Here is a 24,200-nt window from a genome sequence, read left to right as displayed (position 1 = left end):
ACTTACGCAGCTATATATGTGTGAAGATCCAATTGGGCAGTGGTTCACTGTAACAAGTTTTAAGCCTGAACTACTTACCTGAATACACACTCGCACTTTGCTGAGTTGGCAAAACTGAGGTATGATGTCTATTATCCGGAAGGCACCTGTGCACATATACTGCCAAGAGACACAGCTGTGACTCATTAGATTTACAATCCCAGAGTTTCGGTTTGCTATCATTTTTACTTGATGCAAGTTCATGTTCATTCAGGATCTCTCAAGAGTTCAGCACAGATTCTTAACTGTCATAATTCATTCGCTGAGCTTTAAATCCCTTAAAGGTTTTGTTTCCTTTTTGTAAAATACTTTGGATATTACACTTCCTATAATTTTCATCCCCTGCCCAATTAACAATAGTAAAACAAATACACACACACACACACACACACACACACATTAATGCAATACATTTTACATATTCTCTAAACATTATTATACTTGTGATTGGTAATAGAGAGTAGCTTTATAGAAGTCAGTCATGTGATTGTCATTGCTTTCAAATAAAAAAGGAGAGGTGAAAGATAAACATTTCTTTTGGCAGATTCAAAGCACGAGTGTATTGAGAAGTTCGGAAAGCAGCCCAATGCTCGTATATTAAATGACGATGACCAGCTCTGCACCACAGAATACTCACGGATTGTCCCTTTGGAGAACGGAGAGGTAAAATATCATAGCAAGTTGCTAAATTTCATGAGGTATCAAAAACAATCTTTGTGAAATAAATTTGTGTTGTCCAGATTGTGGTGTCTCTGATCAACGGGCGGCCGGGGGCCAAAAACTTCACCTACTCGCCAGTGCTGCGAGACTTCACAAAGGCCACCAACATCCGCCTGAGCTTCCTCCGCACCAGCACCCTGCTGGGCCACCTGATCTCCAAGGCCCAGAGAGATCCCACCGTCACACGCAGGGTGAGGCACATACTGTACAACCTCACACAAAGGTGTTATGGCTGGCAGGCTCTTGTTCCCCATTTGGGAAAGCCAGATTTACAACAGCACCACCTACCCTCTAGCCTCTTTTTTGCTGACACAAACACACTGACCTGCTCCCTCCTGCTCACACATTCATCCTTGTCAAGGCCTAATGCCAGATCTGTCTGTCCAGTCATCATAGTAATTCCTTTGGTAGAGACAGCCAGGACTGGCTTGGACAGTTCCCACAGGCTGCAGGTGCATAATATGGCACTTCTTCTCAGAGCAGGAGAATACATGTTAAGAAAAACCTGCAGCATCAGAGTAATGAGGGCAAAGCCTGTTTGTTATTTTATGTTTGACTTGTGGTTTTCCTGTACCATAACTTTAGTAAAACTGTTGTAATTGTATAAAGTAAATCTCTTGTAGACTAATTCCTGAAATGTATTCTCTGGATTCTCACGTCCAAAACAGCTCATTATTTTTTCTTTACACGCTGAGAAAAAAACAGTGTTGATTCTTATCAGATCAGCTGTTGATTCCTATCTTGTTTTTTTTTTTATAATGGACTCATTCACCCCATAAAACTGGCCTTAGTTCACGAATCATGGTTTAATTTTGTACTTGTCACTATGTGTGACTCACTTCTGCTGCCACGCGAAGCCAGAAATTGGAACTGGTGTGGGTGATGTTGTGGAGTTGCTGATAAAGCCGGTGTTATTTCGAAATAGTGGTGGTGATAACATTTTCCTTATTTGTTGACAGTATTACTATAGTATCAAAGACATCAGCATTGGCGGACGCTGTGTTTGTCATGGGCATGCCCAGGTGTGTGGTAGCGGGCGTGATCGGGACAACCCAAACAGGTTAGTAATGCTCTTCATCTCAAGCACTGCTACTTGCATTATAATATTTGACACAATACTTTTGTGTGGTACAACAACGGCAACATTTTTCGTCACTCATTAATTACAATCTGAACCGGTTATGTGCTAACATTTCAAAAATTAACTTTGAAGTAAGATTTCAATGAGTAAGTTTGTTTCATGTGTTTATTCATTAACATAGCTGAACAGTCTTTTTGTACAATGACCTCCTGTGTATAACCAGTGCACTGGGATGACTTAATGCTGAAAACAATGAGGCAAAAACCACAGAGATGCTGCCAAATATAGTGATTGAGTGATAGTAAATTGTTTCCAAGGAAGGGTTACCTCATATGTTTGTACATTGACATCACCATTGTAAAGAGCAGCAGATTGTTTTAGTTACTCTGATTACTGGCTGTGACGTTGTAAATAGTTGGTAAAGGGCAAGATGTGTGATAAAGTGCTGCTTTAAACCACTGTTGCCCTCTGTATTCTGAAGAGCTAAACAACAGCAACACAGCATTCGTGAAGGCTTCATTGTGTTTTATTGTTTGGTAGCAACTTTGGCTTTTTAAATGAATGTTCCATTTGGCTTAAAGCTGCTCCAATCACCTGCAGCTCTACAGAGCGCTTTAGCATCTTTCAGCTCATTGTTTTTTTGATTTTACTGTTTTGTTACTGTCTCAGTATTCTCATCAGCATTGTTTCCAGGTACTTTCAGAAAAAGACAAACAGACAAGCAAACATGACTCTAAATTAATGCTGATGTTGCTTTATGTCTGCTGTTTAAATGGACAGCTGTTTTCTGACATTTTTGACATAACAACTTAATAAGGTAATGATCTCACCTAATAATCTTCACCTTGTTCTGCCGTCCCCAAGTGGTTTAAAGAAATAATGAATGCAAGTTTAAAGAGTTTAAAATCCAGGTGTCTCATCCCCTGTCTGTAGACTCCAGTGTGAGTGCCAACACAACACCTGTGGTGAGTCATGTGACCGCTGCTGCCCAGGCTTTAACCAGAAGCCATGGCGTGCTGCAACTGTTGACAGCCCCAATGAGTGTCACGGTAAGTGTACATGTACAATGGTTCAGTCAGTGTGTAAACAAAACCACACACTGCTACTCCCCACACTGCTGGCTCCTTGAATTACAACCCCCAGAGTGGACTGAAGTGTCCTCTGATATTTAAACCCTGTTGTGCATGCCCTGATATGGTATTGTATAGAGCCTCTGTGAAGAGTTGAGAGGACATTCCTCATATGGTATGTGTAATGAACAGCAAAGTGCACAACTAGCTCCAGGATAACTTCTCATCAGCTAGCCAGACCCGCGTCAGCCTACCAGATAGTCCCCCATGCCAGCTTATCAGCGAGCCATCCATTCAGCCAGCAGAGCCTGTGTCAGCTGGAATCTAATTGCTTTGGACTGTTGACAGATTTTTTCTTCACAAAACATGAATTTGCAGAAGCCAAAAACGCAGAGAGAAACATTAAGAAGACTTGGAATCCAATCAGTGCAGTGGAAATGCACGTTAGCCATTCATAAACATTAATGAGAGACAGGGGTGGTATACAGGAAGGGGATGTGTCGTCCTGTTTAGTTTGGATTTTATAGTTTCTCTTAACACTCAACAACCAGACTTATAACTCCTTTTTGGAGAATGAGTAGCTTAAAGTGCTTAAATACAGATGAGGGAGTCAGAGGTAATTTGCTGAGGGATATAGAATAATTGTGTGTGTATGTGGGTGTGTGTGTCTGTCTCGGGGGTTTCCTTCATAGCCTGCCAGTGTTTCTCCCATGCCTTTGACTGTTATTACGACCCAGAGGTGGAAAGGAGGGGAGCAAGTTTAGACACCTTCGGCAGGTACAACGGAGGAGGAGTGTGCATCAACTGCCAGGTATGAAATGCATGTCAAGTCTAAACGGATTCCCGTGTTTGAATGTGTGTGGTTCTAGGGGAGGAGGGGGGAAAAAGAAAATGAAGAAAAATTCCATGTTGTCTGTGAATGTCTTCTGTAGAGCATGTGATACTGCATCATTTGCTCTGCAACTTTTGGTTTGTGAGGCCAAAACAAGCCTTTTTCATTTACACACTTTCCTCCACTACAAGAAATATAATACCCCTCTGGTATATTACACTGATGCAGAGAGTATCAGCATTGTATCTCGTCACATGCATCAATGCGCATTTGAAATGAGAGATTCTACTTTACAGAGCAAAGAGGACTCTTGTGCTAATCCAAGGACGTCATCTATTCTGTTCTATCTGTTTTGATCTATATACCTGTTTCTCCCTCTCATAGTCAGTGTATTACCTACAGTAGACGGTGGTTAGTGTGACCCCAGTTTGGAAAAGCAGACAGGAGTACCAGCATGGAAATACTAAGTTTAGTTGGCTAAAATAATTTTTTTGCTAACCCCATCCACAGCAGTACATTGCTTAGTTTCCATTCTGGTACTTCTGTCTGCTTCTCCGAATTGGGGACATGCTAACCTCTGTCTACTGTAGGTAATATGTTGACTACGGTCAGTACCTCATACAACCCCACTTCAAAAAACCTGAACTATCCCTTTAAATTATGTAGGACTAATGGCTCACACATTATTTTCTCATTCTTTTTTAGCACAACACTGCTGGAGTGAACTGTGAGCGATGCCTTGAAGGGTTCTACAGGCCTTTCGGAGTACCTCCAGAGTCTCCCACTGGATGCATACGTGAGTTGCGTTTTCTGTGTTTGTGCCCTTGATTTACTATAACATTGAAATACCCAATTTTCAATTCTATTTTGTTTGTTAATTTTTTTTGTTAGATTGCTAGTGTATTTGCATGACAAGGATCTGAGTCTTGCCAGACTATTCAGGAACTGTTAGATGTACAGTATGTAGGCGTATTTGTGTCTCAAACTTGAGAGCTGTGGCTGCCTTGTGTATGTTTGGTTTGATATTTTTCCTTATTCTATTTCAGTTGGGGGTTAGGAGCATAGATATGAATCAAAATCTTTGTGATTTTTGTGTGAGGGCTGCAATCTGTTTTCATTTAGTATCTCTAAACTGTGAGAGAAAAATGACAGTAGAAATGCCCACTGAGACTGTGAGTGTAGAGACATGTGAGACGTTTAGACATTTAGATGTCTAATAGATGTTGCTGTGGTGGTCTGCACCAAAACAAAAGGCTTTGTAAATATTAAACTAAAAGAGATATTAAGACAACATGCATAGTTCTCAGTAGTTGTTACAAAATACCTTTCAGATAAGAGTTCAAATCCATTTCTGCAGCTGTATTAATTAATGCAACATCATTAGATAAGTTGGGGACTAAATAATGTTTTACCGTATAGTTATTTGACCTACAGTGTACATGAGAAACAAGTGAAGCTAAAACAAGGTTATATTCTAAGAGAGGCATCAGCGTCTTATTTGAGACTGACACAAATGGCAGCATTGCACAAGCTCCACTGGCACCATCGCTTGTATTATTGCTAAACTGGGACCATCTCTTGTTTACAGTACTTTAATGGTCCGTGGCTGTTCCTCGTAGTATAAATAGCTGCCAGTGGTGTTTGGACATTAGAAAGTAGTGGAATTGAACTGGTTGCCCTGAGCGCTTTGAAAAGTAAACCATAAAATCCACAAATGCAATTAAGTCAGCTTAGCAGAGGAAGGCGTCAGTAAAGCATCAGTATCATCATTATTTGCTTCTGAGATCTCTCATTGTGAGATAATGGTTTGTTTAAAGCTCTCTGATTGTCTCTTGCTTGACAATCAATAATTCTGTGCTGTGTTAATGTGTATACATGTCCACGTTAGTCCAAATTGATGCATCTGTTGGTATGTGTACCCATTTGTCTTTAAAAAAAACATGTGTCCCCCACCAGCCTGCAGGTGTGATGAAATGACTACAGCCGGCTGTGAAATGGGGTCTGGAAGGTGTATCTGCAAGCCACAGTTTACTGGAGAAAACTGTGATCGCTGTGCTGACGGATACTATTCCTACCCTCAGTGCATTCGTAAGTTTAGTGTTTTTCTCATCACATGCTGGATACCCAGTTTACGTAATGGATGGGTGGATAAATAAATGGAGAAGTTGGGAAACATAGGGGTGAGGGAGCTGAAGATGTCATTCTGGTGTGCAAATCCAATAAGTCATACGGTATGAATAACATCTGTGATTGTTGCAAGTAAAGGCAGTGTGCAAAAGGAAGCAGCAGAAACTGTTTTGTTTTATTAGAGAAAACTTTAGTTACTGTTACTGTACTTTAAAGTAACTGTTATTTGATGAAATGACGTGTCCGTGTTTCAGTTTCATGGTCACCCTTTTTTAACCTTTTGTGTTTCAGTTTGCCCCTTGAGGGAAGATTAAACTTTATTATAATTACTAGATTATATACCCAAAGAAGTATGCCTTTAAAGCTGCAGGGCGACATGCTAAGGATGTATGCACAGGCTACAGTACTGACTAACACACATTCCACATGCCATACCTCCATCTAAACAAATAGATGCAGATATTAGACACAAAAAGAGAATTTCCCCCGTCTTATCTCGGTCTGATCTGGCTACAGACTCAGCAGTCTGCCAAGGCGAAGCGATAAGCCACCCAGTCTTTCATCTTTCAGCTTTTTAAGTCATTTTCATTTTTTTCTTCCAGTGTTTTTTTCTGTCTTACGGCTGACTGACATAAGTGTTTTTAAGGTCTCTGCCTGACCTCACTACAGCATTCAGCTTCTGTGTTCCTGGATTATGAATATAGTCACTTGTTTTCTCAGAGGGGGCATATATGTTTTAATTAACTTAAGTTGAATGAGTTTAACATAGAGAGGCATCCGACCCATGTAAAGATGTATATTTCTTTTTCCCTAATCCTAATTATAGTTTTCACTATAAAATTCACTTTGATTAACCCGTGATTACCATCTTTAAATGTTCATGTTCATACAGTTATACAAAAGAAAAGCAAGTAATCTGCCCCAGGTGTATTGTTTTTCATGTCATATACATGTCATATACATGCAATAGATTTAGTACTAGAAGTTATTAAAACTAAGTCTCTGTTCCCCAGGCTGTTAGCACTGAACTTGTCTAAACATGCTGACACAGTCATGAGAAGGCTGTCTGAGTTTCAAGAGATTCTTCGCTGTGTCACTGTATACAATTTCTACAACTTGTGTTTGTGATACAGTATTTCATAGTCAGTTTAGTTTATTGCTGGTAGAAGGCTATGCTAATTTACATGTAGGGATCACAATGTTTAAGAAATTGACATTTTAGGAAATGCAGTTATTTGATATTGTGCTAGAAGTTATGTAGCTGGAGCTAGCATACATTTAGCTTAGCTCAGACTGAAAGACTGAAAACAGGCTCTGTCCAAAGGTACCAAAACCCACCTAGCAAAATATCTAAAGCTCGCTTATTAACATGTTGTATTTTATTTGTTTAATCCATGCAAAAACAGAATAAAAAAAACCCCAAGCTGTGTATTTAAAGGGGGGATTTACGTAAGAGCAGTGAATGAACATATTTTCCAAACTATACCTTTAAAAATGTTTGCTTTAGATGGCAGTGCGGTTCGTGTTTATGGGTTTTTCTAAAATGTTACTTACAGTTAAAGCAATCCTCCACTGCAATAACTAATGGTGAGGTTTTTCTTGGTCACATTTTTCCATCAGTGGAGGTCTTAATTTTGTGCCTTTCCTTTGCAAACAGGCTATCCTGTATACCCGACAACCACCAAATCCCCTGCAGGACCTATTGTGGGTAAGTTCATTAAACTAGATTTTGCAGTGTCTTATACCACAATTTAGCTTGACAGAGGTTTTTAAACAATATTTTAAAATGCTGTCACTGTTATTTTTTTTCTCCATCGTTCTTTCTTTTTGTCTGTATAGGGCCCACCGCCTGTCCTACGGGTTATTTCAGCTCACCAAGCTGTCAGCATGAGTGCGATTAAACCTGATATGTTGTGCTACTATAAAGGCGTTTACATGGCTATGCTGTTAACTGCTTTTATGTCGTCTTCTCATTTGCATTCACGGTATCTAAAAAAGCTGCTGATACTGTATCCTCTTGAGGAGCTTTTTTATAGGGCATTCCTTGACTTTTTGTCACCTGAGTCACATTCATTTACAGGCAGCCCATGTTGTTAAAAAGAGCTTTAGAGGACCAAGTCAGGCACCACTGAGTCTGACTTGGTTTTCTCCAGAGTTAAAAGTTAAGAACATGTGACAGAGGTCAGTCAAAGAAAGCCTTAATGTATGTAGGCACGACTAAAGGTCAGATCTTGTTTGTAGTCCTTATGAGAACAGAACTTGCAGTATATTATGGTTGGGTTTAATGTAATGGTTAAAATACGTATGTAATATATCATCAGAATGAGTAAATCTGCTGCTCAGTTACAGCAGATATCTTGCAATGTTGAGCACTGATGCTCTTAGATTATTATGTGCGTCAGTGGGGATTTAAGTTCAAGTTATCTCTGCCCTCTCCTGATAGCATTAGTCATTTGGGACTGTTCAGTGAGAACTAACCAGTCTATTATTAGTTATGGGCCCTGTTCTAAATTGCCTTTTCTGGTTTCCTCCAAGCTGGGAAACCCATTATTAGTATTATGGCATTTCTATTAAAACAAAGACCTTTAGCCCTTGGCTTTTTCTGTCATTTGTCAGAGAATGTAGTCAAACAACATCTTTCACTTACTGTAGCTTGAGAACATGTCTTTCATTGTGTGAGCTGACTGAGAATGAATTTCATCAGCAGCCTTTGAAAAGCTGATTTTCATGTTTTGGAGCTGCTTCGGGGCATAGAAAACGGTGGCAGCCTCTCTAGAGGTTGTCCTGTCTTAATGCCAAGTCTATTCACATACCAATACCAGGCGAGGCTTGGCAAGACGTGGGCACCAGTGTAGCCGTACCACTGTGTGCCACAACAATATAAGAATAGTTCAACTGACAGAAGTATTTGTCATTCCATGTTGTTCAGCTGGACCAATAAAAGTGCTCCGGCTCATTTATAAGCAAGATTCAGGGTTCAACGGGGGTTACTCATTTGAATTTGTATTAGTTAAGATTTAATTTGTTTACTTTTATTGTTGGAATAAACATTTCTTTTGTGTTTGTGCACAGAGTGTATATGTGACTACAGAGGGACAGCGTACGGGGTGTGCGATGCTTCAGGACGCTGCCTTTGCCGTCAGGGTGTGGAGGGGGTGCAATGTGAACGCTGTCAACCAGGATACCACTCCTTCCCAAACTGCCAGGGTGAGAAAGAATCACTGTGCCAAGGAGCATTCACCCCCCACAGACTGTAAAAACACAACCTCATCAGTGTAACTTGACTGAATGCCAGTAGTGATATTTTGGACTGTTTGCAGACAGCTACACATTAAGGGTTGGTGTGCAAATAATTTTAACTGGTTTTTCAGCAAACCTGTGCTTTATTGTTACCCAAAAATGTGTCCCTTTACTTACATGAACCTGCTTTTGCTACTTTCTGGAGCAAGTAGCAGGGCCATTTTAGGCCCATTTTAAAGTCTAAGCTTCAGACTTTAGACACTTGACCCTTGAGGCTCTAAAATGGCCTTCCTGAGAACCCTGCAGACCAACAAAATCTACTTTATCTTATCATCAGCTTATGTAATTTTAAGATTTATCTAAAGTAATCATTTAAAAAACTCAGTTTGAAATGCATCTGTCATACTATTCTTTTTAAGGTATTTATTAGTTGTTTTTGTAAACAGTCCTTGCTTATACAGACTAGGGATACACCAGTACCATGTTTTTTTAGACCAGATACCAGTACAAGTACTTACATTTAAGCTCTAAAAATGAGTTTGAAAACATGTTTTATTTTCATTAGATTTTCTTCACTTTGACTGTAACATATTAAATGTTGCTAATGTTATTGGAAAAGTTGCTTAAAAGATCTCCAAATTGCTGACATTGCCTCTCCTTCACCTACCTGCTCAACTAACGATATTCTAATGAGAATAAGGAGTATCCAACTATGCAAATTTGCTAAAGTAGCAGCTTATGACCCTCTTTCTCTTTCTGTAGCGTGTCTCTGTGATGGTGCTGGTGTAGCTGACAGTGTGTGCACTCCAAGCGGACAGTGTGTTTGCTTTCCCAACTATGGGGGACAGGAGTGTGACGAATGCGCCCCAGGCTACTATGGGTACCCAGACTGTGCTGGTGAGTGGGCTCGATCCCTGTGAGTCCACCATTGTAACTACTGTAGATAAACCAATCTGGTTCCATGTGATCTACGTGCTGATGGAAAAAATGTTGCTTCTGGTTTCACTGGTCTTACAGTGGCCTCTTCTCATGACTCTGTGGAGCAAACATCCTCATTCTTCCACAGTATCCTGTAAAACTCATTGTTGTCATCCACATTGATTTATTTAAAACATTTCACAGAGAACTGGTACATGAGATATATATGGACTTCTTCCTTCTAGGGAATCATGTTCCCAAGAATAGACAACTGGGAATCACTAAAGGAAATCAGATTCTGGGAATAAAACAGGAGTCATGTTGAACCTTTTTAATATCAGATTCACTGGCTTACATTTTACATACTAACATAGAGTTCTTGATCCCTGTCACCAGCCTGCCAGTGTTCACAGGAAGGCTCATATGGCAGCATATGCAACCCGCTGTCGGGTCAGTGCCTGTGTATCCCAGGGATAGTAGGCCAGCAGTGTGACCGCTGTGCCTCTGGACTCAGGTTCCCCCAGTGCTCAGGTAACCGCATCAAAAACCCATCGTACTCACAAATTAAGTAATTCTGGGACTAAACAGTAGCAGCAGCTAGACCAATAATATTTAATGTGGCATTTTGTATTGTTGAAGGATATCATTTGTTTAATGTGTTGACAGTTCTCTCTTCAGTCCTCCTTCATATAAAATAATGGAATACCTTTGTGCTAACTAACTACACAATTTACTGATTACAAATATTTTTTGACTTTGTTGTATATTCATTTTGTATTTCTAGTCTCCATCAGTGTGTGTAACCCAGCAGGAACTGAGGTTGCTGATCCTCAAACGGTATGTCACTCTCAATAAACTTAAGTTGTCTGACTACCAAAGGCCTACCTTGATCATGTTTTTATTAGCATTGATGACAGTGAAGTGGTCATGGTCTAAATCCAGCACTGGCTGTTTGGGTTTGGATCTACATTACTTCAAAGTTATTCAACTGATAACACAGCTGTGCTGCTAAAACATCTTCCAGTAGATTTTAAAAGGAAGTGCTTTTCCCTGAAATGTAAGTGCAATTAAAATAAAGGAAAGGAGACTTCCTTCCATTTTGAAGAGGAAGAAAAACAATAATGGGTTTCTGGAAGGTTTTTTTTTACCTCCATATCCTATGTTTAAAAGAAAGAAAAACTGCTAATTTCCAGTCATTCTGAAAACTGCCACTGTAGTACAATATGCAACAGCTTGTGGCTGATTTCAATCTATCTGATTGTAAACAAATATAACATGGCTTTCAACAGTAGCTGCCAGTCTCAACAATCCTTAGTTTCCTTATCTGTTGTTTCAGGGCTCCTGCCGCTGCCTACCAAATGTAGAGGGAACCCTGTGTGACAGATGTAAACCTCTCTACTGGAATCTGGTTACAGACAACCCTCATGGCTGTATAGGTAAGAGACTGGAAATCTAAAGAGATCAGAAAACTATTATTGTCTTAAATTTGTAAAAGGTGTAAGAAATACATAATACAGAGCTGAGCTCCTGGCAGCCAAAAGTGCCCCAGTCTGATTTCCCCAGGAGTATTAATTCTGATCACTGACCCCATTTCTGTTCCACTGTATTAAATCACCAGTAGCAATCTGACAAGGCACTGATATGGGTCTTGGCCTCTCTTTACCGAGAGGATATGTCAACATACCCCTGTCAACAGGGCCGGATCTGCCTTCCTGTCCCTCAGAGGGGAGCTGAGGAATGACACATAAATGCAGGCAAATTCCTGTTAACAACTTTGAGTGTTGAGCTGCAAGTTAACCTGTCCGATTTCATGCTGGGACTTTGCAGTAATGAGTACCCAGCGGCATAATAAAAACAATACCTGTGGACTTCTACTTTGTCTGTTCTTTAACCCCACAGAAAATAAATCTGTCCTAATACACTGAAAATACTTAATATGAGAATAATAAGGTGACTTCCATTATCTGGCCAGTGAGAGAACAGCTTCTGGCTTTGTCCAGATACCTGTCTAATGTTACAGTTCTGCTCTGTAGCAAGAATGCTGTCACTACCACACTGCCTGAAGACTCAAGAAGGGGGGGAAAAGGAGCTTTTAATATCCTAAGAATTCCTCTGGTTGACTGTAGCCGGACATTAAGGGGATGTTTTTTTCACGGGGTTGAAAGCAAGCTGTGGCCATAAATCTCCTCTGGACCTTTGATGTGGAGATCTCTGAAGATTGTGGGGTTTATGTGCTGTTGTGTTTCACCCATGAAAGTGACAAAATCCTGTAATCAGAGTCTATTCACTGTAGAGCAATCTTTATATTTTTACCGCTCGCTTTCATACCAGAGTGCCAGTGTGATGTGAAAGGGACCCTGAGTGGTGTTGGAGAGTGTGAACAGGTGAGTATTTCATTACTACTTCCAGTGACAGATACACATCTATTAATCAAACTGTGATTCAGATTAGAGAGTTCTTGTACAGGAACAAAACAGGAGTTTTGACTGCATGGCTTAGCCACAATTTTGTCACATTCATTTCATGTGTCTTATATTCTACTGATCATATGTTCATCTAGAAAAGTGGACAGTGTCACTGTAAGCCTAATGCTTGTGGACATGCATGTGACACCTGTAAGGATGGATACTTCCTGCTGCAGAAAAAGAAGTATTTTGGTTGTCAAGGTAAGACATCCTCAACCAAATCTTGTTTTTGCTGACCTCCAGCAGTTTAACCTCTCATCTCAGTTAAAGTGTACTCAGGATTTGATCATGTGACATCATCGTTGGGTGTGGGTACAGATGCAACATTCATCAGTGATGTTAGGGGTGGTTACAGTTGCAAGGCACCAAGCAGAAAGGGTAGGGAAACAATGCTTTTCATTCTGGTATTAGGTTACTTTTTAGTAATGACTTTTACTCTCTCTGATAGGTTGCCAGTGCGATGTAGGTGGTGCTGTTAGCATGGCGTGCAATGAGATGTCGGGACAATGCCAATGTCGGAAGAATGTAGTTGGTCGTAAATGCACTGAGTAAGATATGTCCGTCTTAAAATGTCATCATGCATTAGGATTCACACAAAAATGCACTCATCTTTTGGAAATTTTGACTCTAACCTACATCGTTTTGATTTAAATTGTCATGTACCCTGTTAGGCCAGCACCAAGCTACTATTTTCCAACTCTCCACCAACTGAAGTTTGAGGTTGAGGATGGCATAACGCCAAATGCCAGACCAGTGCGCTTTGGTTATAACCCCCAAGAGTTCCCAGATTTCAGCTGGAGGGGTTATGCTGTAATGTCTCCTGCACAGGTTAGTATATATTCACATCAGTACCTTGATATATTGGATACATTGATGTGACTATCTGACTATCTGCCTCTTCAATAACCTTCTAGTTTCCTTTTTCAGTCTATTCTGATACCACCATGATTGTTTTGCTTTTATCTCTGCACTGATTTCACTGCTTAAAGTGCGCAACCATGGCCAACAAGCTGTAGGAATGTGGATGCCATCTCTCTTAGAACTAACACTATTTCTCTTCAGCCAGAGGTGATCCTAACGCTTACCCTTGGCTTTCCTGGCCTTTTCCATATTGTAATGCGCTACTCCACCCCCCAACAAAAGGGGAGAGCACGAGTGAGAGCAAGGATCTTGGTGGTGGATGAAGCTGGCTTTCAGTCTTGCTGTGACTGTAAGTGAAGGGCCTGCCTTCCTTTAGCTGTATTTTCCTCTCTTAACCTTTTCTTGCTGTCTGTTGATTAACCCGCTCCATTTGCTTAAGTTCTTTACCCACCTGACATGATTTTTAACCTTTCTCATAACATTATTACCCTCATTGCCAACTCAAACCTGTCCCATTGCAGTCAGCTGTGTGTCACTCTTGTCCCTGCAGAGTGAGGTCAGAGTAACAGTGCATGTTGACCCAAAAGATGGGAGACATCACTTATTCCGTGTGGTTCTGCGGTTCACTAACCCAAGCAGCACCAGCGTGACAGGTAGCATCAAGGCTACCAATAACCGAGGCACTGAAGGTAAGGCTGCCTCTGACATTGAATCTGCTCCTACATTTCATATCATATCATCAAATCTAACCCATCATTGAAGGAATAGTATAAATAACCCATTTCCTTTATGACATTTATATGTACGCTGGTGCTGGGTGTGTCTTACTGTATGCTGATGATGTCTCACTCGTAATTAGTTTTCTATGCTCTCAACTGTGATTGTGTGAACATTACAGAAGTTTCTGCTTTGCTGCTCTGCAGGGTCCGGTCAGAGTAAGGAAGTAATATTCCCTGAGAGTTCCTCCCCATCCTTCCTCACTGTCCCAGGAGAGGGCTTTGCTGAGCCCTTTGCATTGACCCCTGGGAAATGGATCATTCACATAAGAGCAGAGGGTGTTCTGCTGGTAAGTTTATATTAAAGACGAAGATGTAGAAATGATCATGAACAAGAATTTGCGTCTTCCTGTTTAATAATGTACTTTGTTCATTCCTCTGTTCATTTGTTCATTGGAGAAAATAACACATTTGTAATAGACTGAATACTAAAATACACATTGTCACTCTTCAGGACTATTTATTGCTGCTGCCCCGGGATTACTATGAGGCACATTTGCTGCAGGAAAAGATCATCCAGCCCTGCACGTACTTACCCACTGCAAACAAGGATACAAAGTAAATCTTTAAAATTTCTGTTCGGTGTTTTTAAAGTCTGTGCCTATTTCACACTCACCACTCATCCATGACGTACGTAAGACTTTTGTTCATCAATCCTTTTCTTCATACTGCTGACTTGGTTCAACTAAACCTAACATGACCATAACAAATAAGGGTTTATGTTCATGCTTTCAAATGTACTGGTGTTTTTTTTATTGCTATAATAAATCATAATTTACAGATTGTTTGATACATGCCAAAAGAAATCACATCAGTTTTCAATAGACTGTACTATGCAATACATTAGTAGAGAGTGTAAAAAAGGGATTATCAAACATTCCAAATATTCCATCCATTGAACAGCATGCCAAGCCATGTTTTATGAATATGCTAGACTTTATGTAATTATCTCCCATTATTCTTGCTGACGCCTATGCCTGTGTGTCTCTGTCTCAGCTGTTTGTTATACAAGCATGTGGCCATGGATGGCTTCAGCTCTGCTCTGGGCTCAGAAGGAATACTCTCCAGCCGCAGTGGGCGCAGGAGGAGGCAGGCTCGTGTACGGCGTCCCACCCCAGATCACCCTGAGATGGCCGCTCTCAATGGCAGACAGGTACAGTAGAGAAGGCCTGGGTTTATGGTCACACCTACATACAATATAGAACTCAAAGCCAATACTTGAACATGCTTTTATAATCTTTTACTGATGTTTTTTTTTACGTACCTTGTATGATCTTTGTCTTGAAGTCGCAGCTCCAACTCAGTCTACGCGTGCCTCGTCCTGGCCCATACGCCCTTGTCCTGGAGTATGCCAGCGAGGTGGACACTGTCCAGAATGTCAACATACTCATCAGTGGCCAGTCAGATGGCTACATTCCTGCCAGGGCTAACATATACAGTTGTGCCTATAGGTGAGGCCTGCATTTGTTGCTTCAACTTTTCTTTTCAACCTTTCTTGTGCTAGTGTTTTGTTAATTTATGTCTAACAATTTGTAAAAATATAAAAAATATAAATTGTATTTGGTTTTTTAGCTGTTGCGTGTCTTAACCCTTGCAGCTTTTTGTGCCGGAGTGTGGCAGTGGACGGCAATAATCATGTTACAGTGCTGCAGCTTTCTCACAAGACAGAGATTCTCCTGCAAACTTCCACTACATCATTCCTGCTGGTGAGGGAAATGTTTCCACAAAATATTTATAATAGCTCAGTATCTAGACAGCAGCATGCAATTTGAAATATATTTGTTTCTCCGTGTAGTATAAAGTGTATGCAGTCCCTGCAGAAGAGTTCTCCATTGAGTATGTAGACCCCAAGGTGTTGTGTGTCTCCACTCACGGCCGCTTCACTGAAGACAGGTACGTCACTTTGAATAAACCCCAGTGCATGCTTTTAATAACATGGTCACACAGAGAATTTTTCAACACCCATGAATGTAAGCTGCAATTTAGGAGTTGCTACAAGAGTATGAAGACACACATCTGTTTTCCAGGTGTGATTGCATGCATTCCTGCAGCTGGGCAAGGTCATTTACCTGAGGCTAAACTTTGGGTCAGCTTCAGGTAACTGAGGTCACACTAAATGTACTCTGCAAATAATGACCAGGATACATGTTGCAGTGAAACGTGTGTTTACAGCTGTCACTGTGTAGTCCTTCCATTTACTGTGTAATCCACCTTGGACAGTGTAGAAAATGGAACAATGTGTCACCAAAGAAATAGTCAGAGTTGCAATGGTAAATGTTTACTTAAGCAAAGCTTAAAAAAAACTGAATGCAATGATGGCTTAATATTTAATCGACTCAAGCTTTGTGTTACCTTAAATGCGCCACTCACCATCTAAAATGTTTGCTGTTGTAATTACGTGGGTCTATGTTGATTTATGAGTTATTCAATTACTTCAGGATACATTCCCTGTTTTGCAAAACACCTCCTCCATAGTTAAGGAATAAAACTCGGATTTTACAAAGAGGGAAATTCAGGGATAATTTGAAGTAAGTTTGACTAAATATTGGAGTAAAATGGGGAAGTAGAACTAGGAGGAAGGACATGCAACCTGAAGACTTTCACAGTTTGCCTGTAAAACTAAAGCTTTCCTTAGAAGTATGTGTATATTTAGTGTGTGATATCAGGATTCCTGCACATTAATGAGAGGGAGTGTGATAACCAGAGGATTTTAAGGTCTCAGAGAGGATTATTGGAAATTAAGGATGTCCCCTCTCCTAAGCGCTTGGCAAACACTATCAACAGGCTTTAGGTGACCACATCTTGTTGTTGTTTAATGTTTCCAGTCGGCACTGCGTTCTGAGGCGATTCGACAAGCCAACCTCAGCCTGGATTTTGTACGCGGCCCGTGATGGACAGCTATCTTTGGCACCAGCTGTTTCTCCCCAACGAGGAGAGAATGAGGATTGGAGACGGAGACGACAGATTGGGGTGTTTCCTGTCCGCGAACCTCAGAGTGATGGGATACTGCTTAAATTTCCTCAGGTGAACACTCTGCCCTTTCTAACCTTGTTGAATATTTGAGCTTTTCTGAACCCTGCTGCTGGGAGTTGGAGACATTCAGTGAGCAACTCATGCCCTGACATTCATTTTCAATTTCACAAAGACTGTTTGACACTTGAGCCTCCTCCTCATTTTTTTCCAGACGGAGATCAGTTTCACTCCCAACGTGCCCCTCCCGGGTAGGTATGTGGTTGTGGTCCATTATCACCAACCGGAACACACCTCCTTCCCTGTGGAGGTCAGAGTGGACGCAGGGCGTGAGTGGAAGGGTGAGTGGGTTGGAGGAAGTGGTAGGCTTACTCCTGTCAAATGAAATAGAATTAAAGAATTTATTGGTTCCAATTGGATATAAGCGTGCTACTTGGAAAGCCCTCTCAGTGAGGGGGTGATTCCTCCTTAAGAGCAGATCAACTCCCAGGGCTCATGATAATATGATCAAAGGCCTTGGACACTCTTCCCTATATGGCTTTAAAGGAGGGATGGAATATTGTGCAACATGCCAACATTTCTTCTTCAGTCTCTACTCTACTTTAACTCTGCTCTTCTCTTACAGGTTCAATAAATGCATCCTTCTGCCCTGCGGTCTCAGGCTGCAGGGAGGTTGTGATCTCTGATGGGCGCATTGCCCTTGACTTTGACCAGAATTCTTGGCAGCCACCCACCATCTCTGTGATTGTGCCACCTAGGAAGACACTTATTCTGGTCAGTAGTTTATGTGATAAGTGTACCCACTAAATTAAATGATAGAAATAAGAAACAAAAATGAGAAAGAAATGAGTCAGGCATACCTCTGTGTAAAGTGTACTGCTTTTAGGAGTCTGTGTTTTATAGTAGAGTTCTTGAGGTTTGGTACTTGGCATGCTGAGGTCCTCTCTCCTTAGTGTTATGCCATATCCCCAACAACAACAATGAAGGGACTGTATTCTACCTGGCAGCCCCACACAGCGTTATAAAAGCTAAGCTTCCAACCTCTGTAAGACAGGGTTCAGGCTGGGCTTTTCTTGCCTGTTGTTCACCTGCTTTACTTTTTCTTCTCCAGACAAAATCAAGCAGAGAAATGTGGCTAATACATTACAAATCCTCAGTTGATCTGTTTATCACTCACTGCATCATACTGATAAATGTGTTTTAAGCACAAAACAAACCAAACTGTAAGTTGCTGGTGAGATTGTGTGTTTTTTTTAATCATGTGTTATGATTCATATCTTTTGTTTAGGATTATATCTTGCTGGTTCCCGATAGCAGTTATACCCCAGATCTCCTGAAAGAGAAGCCGCTGGATAAGTCTGCAGATTTCATACAGCAATGTAGAGGAGATGGTTTTTATATTGAGTAGGTATCCACCATGTCTGTGAAACAAGGACTCAAATCCATTTGTAATACAACTTTAAAGATTTTTTTTTATTAAGTTAGACACTCTTCTCTCTTATGATATGAATGATATGATATATTGATATTTAGTTAGCTCTTTTCACCAATGCAGCAGTTTTACAATAATAAACACCACTAATGCTTTTGGAAATAGTGCCCTCTAGCTGTGATAATGGAGAATGAAACAACATCTGTTTTTTAAACAACTCCTTTTATTTTTCTGCCTCTTTAGCCCCAGAACTTCTTCCCAGTTCTGCAGAGACTCTGCCCGCTCTCTTGTAGCGGCCTATAATGATGGCGCTCTGCCTTGCGACTGTGACAAGTCCGGTTCTACAGGGACCACTTGTGATCCGGTTGGAGGCCAGTGTCCCTGCAGGCAGCATATCATTGGTCGACAGTGCACAAAGTGTGCCACAGGATACTACGGCTTCCCTTACTGCAGACGTGAGTGAACTTGTGCTGGTTAACATTTGAGAGTTTTGTCACTTTCTTAACCTCTACTTTGTTTGAAATGTGTTCGTCCAATTGAAATCCCCTATTTCCCTTCTGCAGCCTGTGAGTGTGGCCGCCGACTATGCGACGAGGTGACAGGACGCTGTATCTGCCCTCCTCAGACAGTCAAACCATCTTGTGATGTGTGTCAGAGTCAGACTTTCAGCTATCACCCTTTGTTGGGTTGCGAGGGCTGTGAATGCTCTCCAAATGGCATTAAAGCCAATGCAGGGCCTGACTGTGACCGCATCACCGGACAGTGCATGTAAGTGAAAACCTACAAGGCTGTGCTCTTATTAAGACTGGATGTTAGCGTTTATTAGTGAAATTAGTAAATTAAACGATGTTTTACACAAAATGTTGTTGTTTCATGTATATTATACAAACAGTCCGGACTGTAAAATATATATTGCCATTCTTAATATAAAGTTACTCAATTAAAATATAAAATACAGAATAAAAACTTTTTTTAAATAATGAAAGGGTAAAAAGCTAGAAAGAATATTTTTTTTAAGTTACACCTTGGAAGTGCAAATATTTTTTTATTTGGTTGGTAAATAATAACCTGCAATGTTTTTGTTTATTTTATGTTAAATATAGATTTACTGTAGTCTACTGTACAGTTAAGTTGTCACTTTATGATAAAAGTTACTCAAATGCATCATACGTATATCATAAGAATATAATTTCTTAATTCTTCCTAATTATATAATTTCTCTGTAATTTACAATACTTATTAAACAGCCGCACAAATAACAGTTGACTCTTTTCAATACATTTTCTCTTTCATGCACTAATTTTTAAACAATGAAAAAGGAATGTGAGGCCTGCAGCCAGTGAAACAACAGTGAAAGGGAAACTTGACACCAAAGCATTTAAAGTGATTCATCACAGGCATTAGTTGACAGTCCAGTCATGTTGATAAATAGATTATCTTTGCTGTCATGTATGTTTTTAGTCTGAAAATCTGCTACACCTCTCAGTTAATAAGATAAGATAAGATATTCCTTTATTTGTCCCACAATGGGGAAATTCCGAATTTCTCCGTTATGTAAATGTAATATATAATATATAAATATAATGTCTCCGTTAGTAAAGAAACAATGAAACGTACTGAACAAATACCAGCATAAAGCAACACGCTGTACAATAATGCACAACGTGTGATTATACTGTTTTTCTTTTTACAAAAATCTGTTTTATTTCAGTTGTATGTGTAACTTTATTTTATTTCTTCCTTTTGCTATGTCTGACTTTATACATGTATGAACCACATGAGTGCTTTGTAAATCCTGTCCAGAATTGTATGATAATTACGATTTTAAGATAACGTCCCTGTGTATTTTTATGTAGTTGCAAGCCGAGGATCGGGGGCCGGCAGTGTGATCGCTGTGCTCCGGGTTATTATCGCTTCCCTGACTGTGTGCCTTGTGACTGTAACCAAGGTGGTGTCACACCTGCTGTGTGCCACCCAGACACAGGAAGGTGCCTCTGCAAGGTGAGTTCATTAAATCAAATTGTGGATTTAAAAACTCCCTTTTACTCATTTTTGTTTGTTGTTTCTTTCCTTGCGATGACTCTCTTCATTGCTCTTATCTTTGCTGCCATGTTTGTAGAAAAATGTTGCTGGCGGCAAGTGTGATATCTGTCGGGAAGGTTCCTTCTACTTTGACCCCTCCAGCCCTCATGGCTGTACCATCTGCTTCTGCTTCGGGGCGACTGACCAGTGTCAGAGCTCCAGCAAACGCAGGGGGAAGGTGTGTTTGCTTTTCGTGTCCCTGCATGTCTATGAATGCTTTTTGGAAATTTCATGCCTTTAAAGCTTTCTGGCAGATAGGAGGTATGTGGTGAACACTTTCATTTCTTTAATGACTGCTAAACATGTTCAGGAATTTTACGGGTTCTGGGTACATTCTTTAATACAAAGTGGACTCTGTTTTCAAGTGAAATTACTTTGTAATATTATGTGTATATGTATACGTTATAAGCCCCTTGGAGTCAGTCAGCGCCTATGAATTCTGAATACAATGCAGATGGATTTTTTAACCCTTAAATACTCCCCTTTATTAGTTTGTTCAGATGCAGGCCTGGCGTTTGGAAAGCCCTGACCAGGACGTTTCCTCTGTGCTGAACACAGCCAGTAACACAGTGGTGGCAGACATCCAGGAGCTTCCTCCTACAGTTCAGACTCTACACTGGGTGGCACCATCGTCCTACCTGGGAGACAGGGTGAGTCAAAGAGGGAGTGAATGTCATGGCAACGAGAATGCAGTTGTCAATAAATGTTTGCAATAGCTTTATAGTTATATTCTTGAAAAATCAAGCCAAAATAAAAGGCAATATTAAAAGAAAATTCTGTATTTTCTTTTTTGTCTTAATTTCATAGCTTTGTCCGTATTCCCTATTTTACTCAATATCATTGTTGAGATCTGAGGATCCAGCATTTAACCTGCATTATCATTTTAAATGTAAGTCAAATGACTCATCTGGAGGTGAAAGAAACATTCTAGTTACAGTTTTGACCTACTTCATTTACTAGATTTACTACATTTTATTTACACTTCCAAATAGTCTGGTTCAGATAATTCAGTTTCTTTTCTTTTTAAATCTTTTGATTTTATGGGCTCAGTTTTGAAAAAAGGTTAATGTCCCTAAAACCTTCTTAACTTAAGGCTATCATAACTGATAGAAATTATGGCTTCAACTATTTTCCTCCTAGTTGTGAAATAATACCCAGTTTACATACATATAGAAAGCTAATTTCTTTATTCTCTCTGAAGCTCTTTCAGATAAGCTGACAGATATTTGGGCCTTTGTCTTAGGTTTCATCTTATGGTGGTTTCCTCACCTACCAGTCCAAATCCTTTGGGATTCCCAGTGAGGGGATGACTCTCATGGACAGAAGACCTGATGTCGTGCTGACTGTGCGTAGTGCTACCAGTTCCTTTACTCTTAGACCTCTCTTATTTTTATTGTCAGAAACACAACTTATTTATCCATTTCAATATTTCCCCCCAGGGTCAGGATATGACCCTGATCCACATGGCTCCACAAGTCCCACTTCCAGACAGGCTGTATCAGGGCAGAGTCCAGCTATTGGAGGTAAAGTACACACCAATTCTTCCGCTTGACTTACAATCTGGAGCACCACAAGGCTGTGATTTCAAATCAACCTCATGACATAAAAAGTGTTGTAATGGGGTGAACTACACCCCGATGATTTTATCTTTCTTAGACTGTGTGTGAATGGTGTGTGAAGTAGATTTTGACCTGAAAGTTGGGCTAGTCGAAAATGATTTGAATATTTAAAAGAGTTCATCTTCTGGGGAGTGTAAATGTGTTTTTGTGTGTACACAACAATCTGACATTAGATGTGGTTATTTTTGGGAATAAGTGCAACTTTATCGTGATAATGGTGCAAGAATAAAGGCCGGAGAGTCACAAAAGCCATTAGGATTCTTCCTCAGAGGACCATAAATGTTCATACCAATTTAAAAGATAATCTGGCCAATCTTTGTTCAGATATCTTGCCCTGCATGTCAGTAATAAACACATATACTGTATAATATAATGTACTTGTTTGTACTCTTGTTTTATATCATATTAAATCTAATGAAATATTCTTTTTTAATATAGTCCCCCCACTACAGATTCCTCAGCATTAGTCAAAAAGTAACTGATCTGTTATCTGCAGGGAAATTGGCGCCATGCTATCACCAACAGGCCTGTGTCCAGAGAGGAACTGATGACGGTCCTAGCCGGTCTGGTTGGCCTGAGGATCCGAGCCTTGTACTTTACTCAGACCCAGAGACTCAGCTTAGGGGAGGTGGGCCTGGAGGAGGCGACTAACACAGGGACTGGTGGTCCTGGAAACACAGTCGAAGATTGTTCCTGCCCCCCTCAGTACACTGGAGACTCCTGCGAGGTGAGGCCATTATATATCCCTCAATACTGCTGGTCTTTATTTTTACTTGAATAAAAAGAAGGTGGGAAGGCGTGTAGATAAATGTGAAAAGAGCATGCGATTATTCATGGCTTTGTTGAACTTGATAGGTTACAAACACAACAGATCATATTTAATATTTATATTTAAAACAACAAGTGTTGCATCATTAAAAGCAAAAACCTCTAAGGAATTCGGCTTCACTGACTCTTCCATACTGAAAAAACGTTTATGCTTGCATCTGAAATTTACATAGGCGTGTCAAAATATGGTGAGATAAGGATCACTTTGTCAGTTCTGAGAGGCAGCGCAGATGACAGGCGGGGTGTTTCTAAAGTCATCTTTGAGGAGTTGGAACTCCTCCCCATATTTGTAGGGTGTCCTGACACGCCTGAACCAAGTACCACACCCTTTTCCGAGAGGAAAAGTTCATCATCCTTTCGTGGAATGTACTGGAAAATACCAGCCGCAGAGCTGCACAGTCAAATTGTGTAGCCCCGGGGTGGGATATGATGCACAATCACGCAGACATAATATTAGTGATTATACAACTATAATCACTGGCATGGCTACAGCTCATAGAAACGTAGTGCAAACAACCGTGGTGTAGTTGCTAAGGAAAAGCTTTACTTGAATTCTTTTTATCCTGGGAATGGTGCAGACTTGACTCAGTGTGTTTGTGCTTCTCATATCTGATTTATATGCACATGACTGCAGCTGTTTTGACCACAGAAGCTTATTAAAAAGCTGAGAATGGAGCAACCACTGATTAATAGGAGTTTTCATTCAACATAGATTATTTGTTAGTGGAGACAGTAACAGTAACAGTAATATCTATAAAACTTGAATGTTTGAGTGCTGTTGCCATAGATGTGATTACCTACCCGTCTGTCAGGGAGTGTTTTAAAGGAAGTTTGATTATATGCACCCAGAGGCGGTATGACAAGGTGCCTCGCCTTGACATGCGGGGTGTGGCAGTTGGCAACAAACTGTTACTCATAAACCTGAGTGCATTCACTTGAGTGCACCTACAGTGTGTGCGTGTGTCTGTAAGAACACCGGACACACCTAGTTGTGTCTGTCGTGTGTTTGAGGAGTGTGATTCAGGTGTGAGTTTGTTGTCTGAGGATGTCTGACTTTCCTCTCAGTCACATATGCTTGCACAAACACCGTTATGAACCACACACACGCGCACACACATACACACACACGTATACACACAC

General features: G+C 40.5%; 1 protein-coding gene across 2 annotated transcripts in view; it reads left to right on the top strand.

Moving 5' to 3' along the window:
- LOC118334760 (laminin subunit alpha-3-like) overlaps window positions 1-24,200 on the top strand; it is a 54,993-nt gene that overhangs the window by 13,028 nt on the left and 17,765 nt on the right. For both annotated transcript variants that reach the window (XM_035670823.1, XM_035670824.1), the window contains exons 4-39: window positions 584-702; window positions 780-950; window positions 1,719-1,819; window positions 2,774-2,889; window positions 3,603-3,721; window positions 4,448-4,538; window positions 5,699-5,830; window positions 7,527-7,577; window positions 8,942-9,076; window positions 9,872-10,006; window positions 10,424-10,558; window positions 10,812-10,864; window positions 11,364-11,463; window positions 12,359-12,411; window positions 12,588-12,693; window positions 12,941-13,040; window positions 13,164-13,320; window positions 13,904-14,042; window positions 14,277-14,419; window positions 14,584-14,687; window positions 15,126-15,282; window positions 15,417-15,580; window positions 15,727-15,835; window positions 15,925-16,022; window positions 16,955-17,153; window positions 17,314-17,440; window positions 17,725-17,873; window positions 18,388-18,503; window positions 18,775-18,986; window positions 19,095-19,299; window positions 20,388-20,532; window positions 20,651-20,791; window positions 21,105-21,263; window positions 21,857-21,958; window positions 22,053-22,136; window positions 22,729-22,959. In XM_035670823.1, the coding sequence (XP_035526716.1) occupies window positions 584-702; window positions 780-950; window positions 1,719-1,819; window positions 2,774-2,889; window positions 3,603-3,721; window positions 4,448-4,538; window positions 5,699-5,830; window positions 7,527-7,577; window positions 8,942-9,076; window positions 9,872-10,006; window positions 10,424-10,558; window positions 10,812-10,864; window positions 11,364-11,463; window positions 12,359-12,411; window positions 12,588-12,693; window positions 12,941-13,040; window positions 13,164-13,320; window positions 13,904-14,042; window positions 14,277-14,419; window positions 14,584-14,687; window positions 15,126-15,282; window positions 15,417-15,580; window positions 15,727-15,835; window positions 15,925-16,022; window positions 16,955-17,153; window positions 17,314-17,440; window positions 17,725-17,873; window positions 18,388-18,503; window positions 18,775-18,986; window positions 19,095-19,299; window positions 20,388-20,532; window positions 20,651-20,791; window positions 21,105-21,263; window positions 21,857-21,958; window positions 22,053-22,136; window positions 22,729-22,959 (4,658 nt within the window). The remainder of the gene's footprint in view (window positions 1-583; window positions 703-779; window positions 951-1,718; window positions 1,820-2,773; window positions 2,890-3,602; window positions 3,722-4,447; window positions 4,539-5,698; window positions 5,831-7,526; window positions 7,578-8,941; window positions 9,077-9,871; window positions 10,007-10,423; window positions 10,559-10,811; window positions 10,865-11,363; window positions 11,464-12,358; window positions 12,412-12,587; window positions 12,694-12,940; window positions 13,041-13,163; window positions 13,321-13,903; window positions 14,043-14,276; window positions 14,420-14,583; window positions 14,688-15,125; window positions 15,283-15,416; window positions 15,581-15,726; window positions 15,836-15,924; window positions 16,023-16,954; window positions 17,154-17,313; window positions 17,441-17,724; window positions 17,874-18,387; window positions 18,504-18,774; window positions 18,987-19,094; window positions 19,300-20,387; window positions 20,533-20,650; window positions 20,792-21,104; window positions 21,264-21,856; window positions 21,959-22,052; window positions 22,137-22,728; window positions 22,960-24,200) is intronic.

The sequence above is a fragment of the Morone saxatilis genome, unplaced genomic scaffold (genome assembly GCF_004916995.1).
Source record: "Morone saxatilis isolate NCDOM2014 unplaced genomic scaffold, NCSU_SB_2.0 Contig23, whole genome shotgun sequence".
Lineage (NCBI taxonomy): Eukaryota > Metazoa > Chordata > Actinopteri > Moronidae > Morone > Morone saxatilis.
This window is presented reverse-complemented; position numbering and strand designations above follow the sequence as displayed.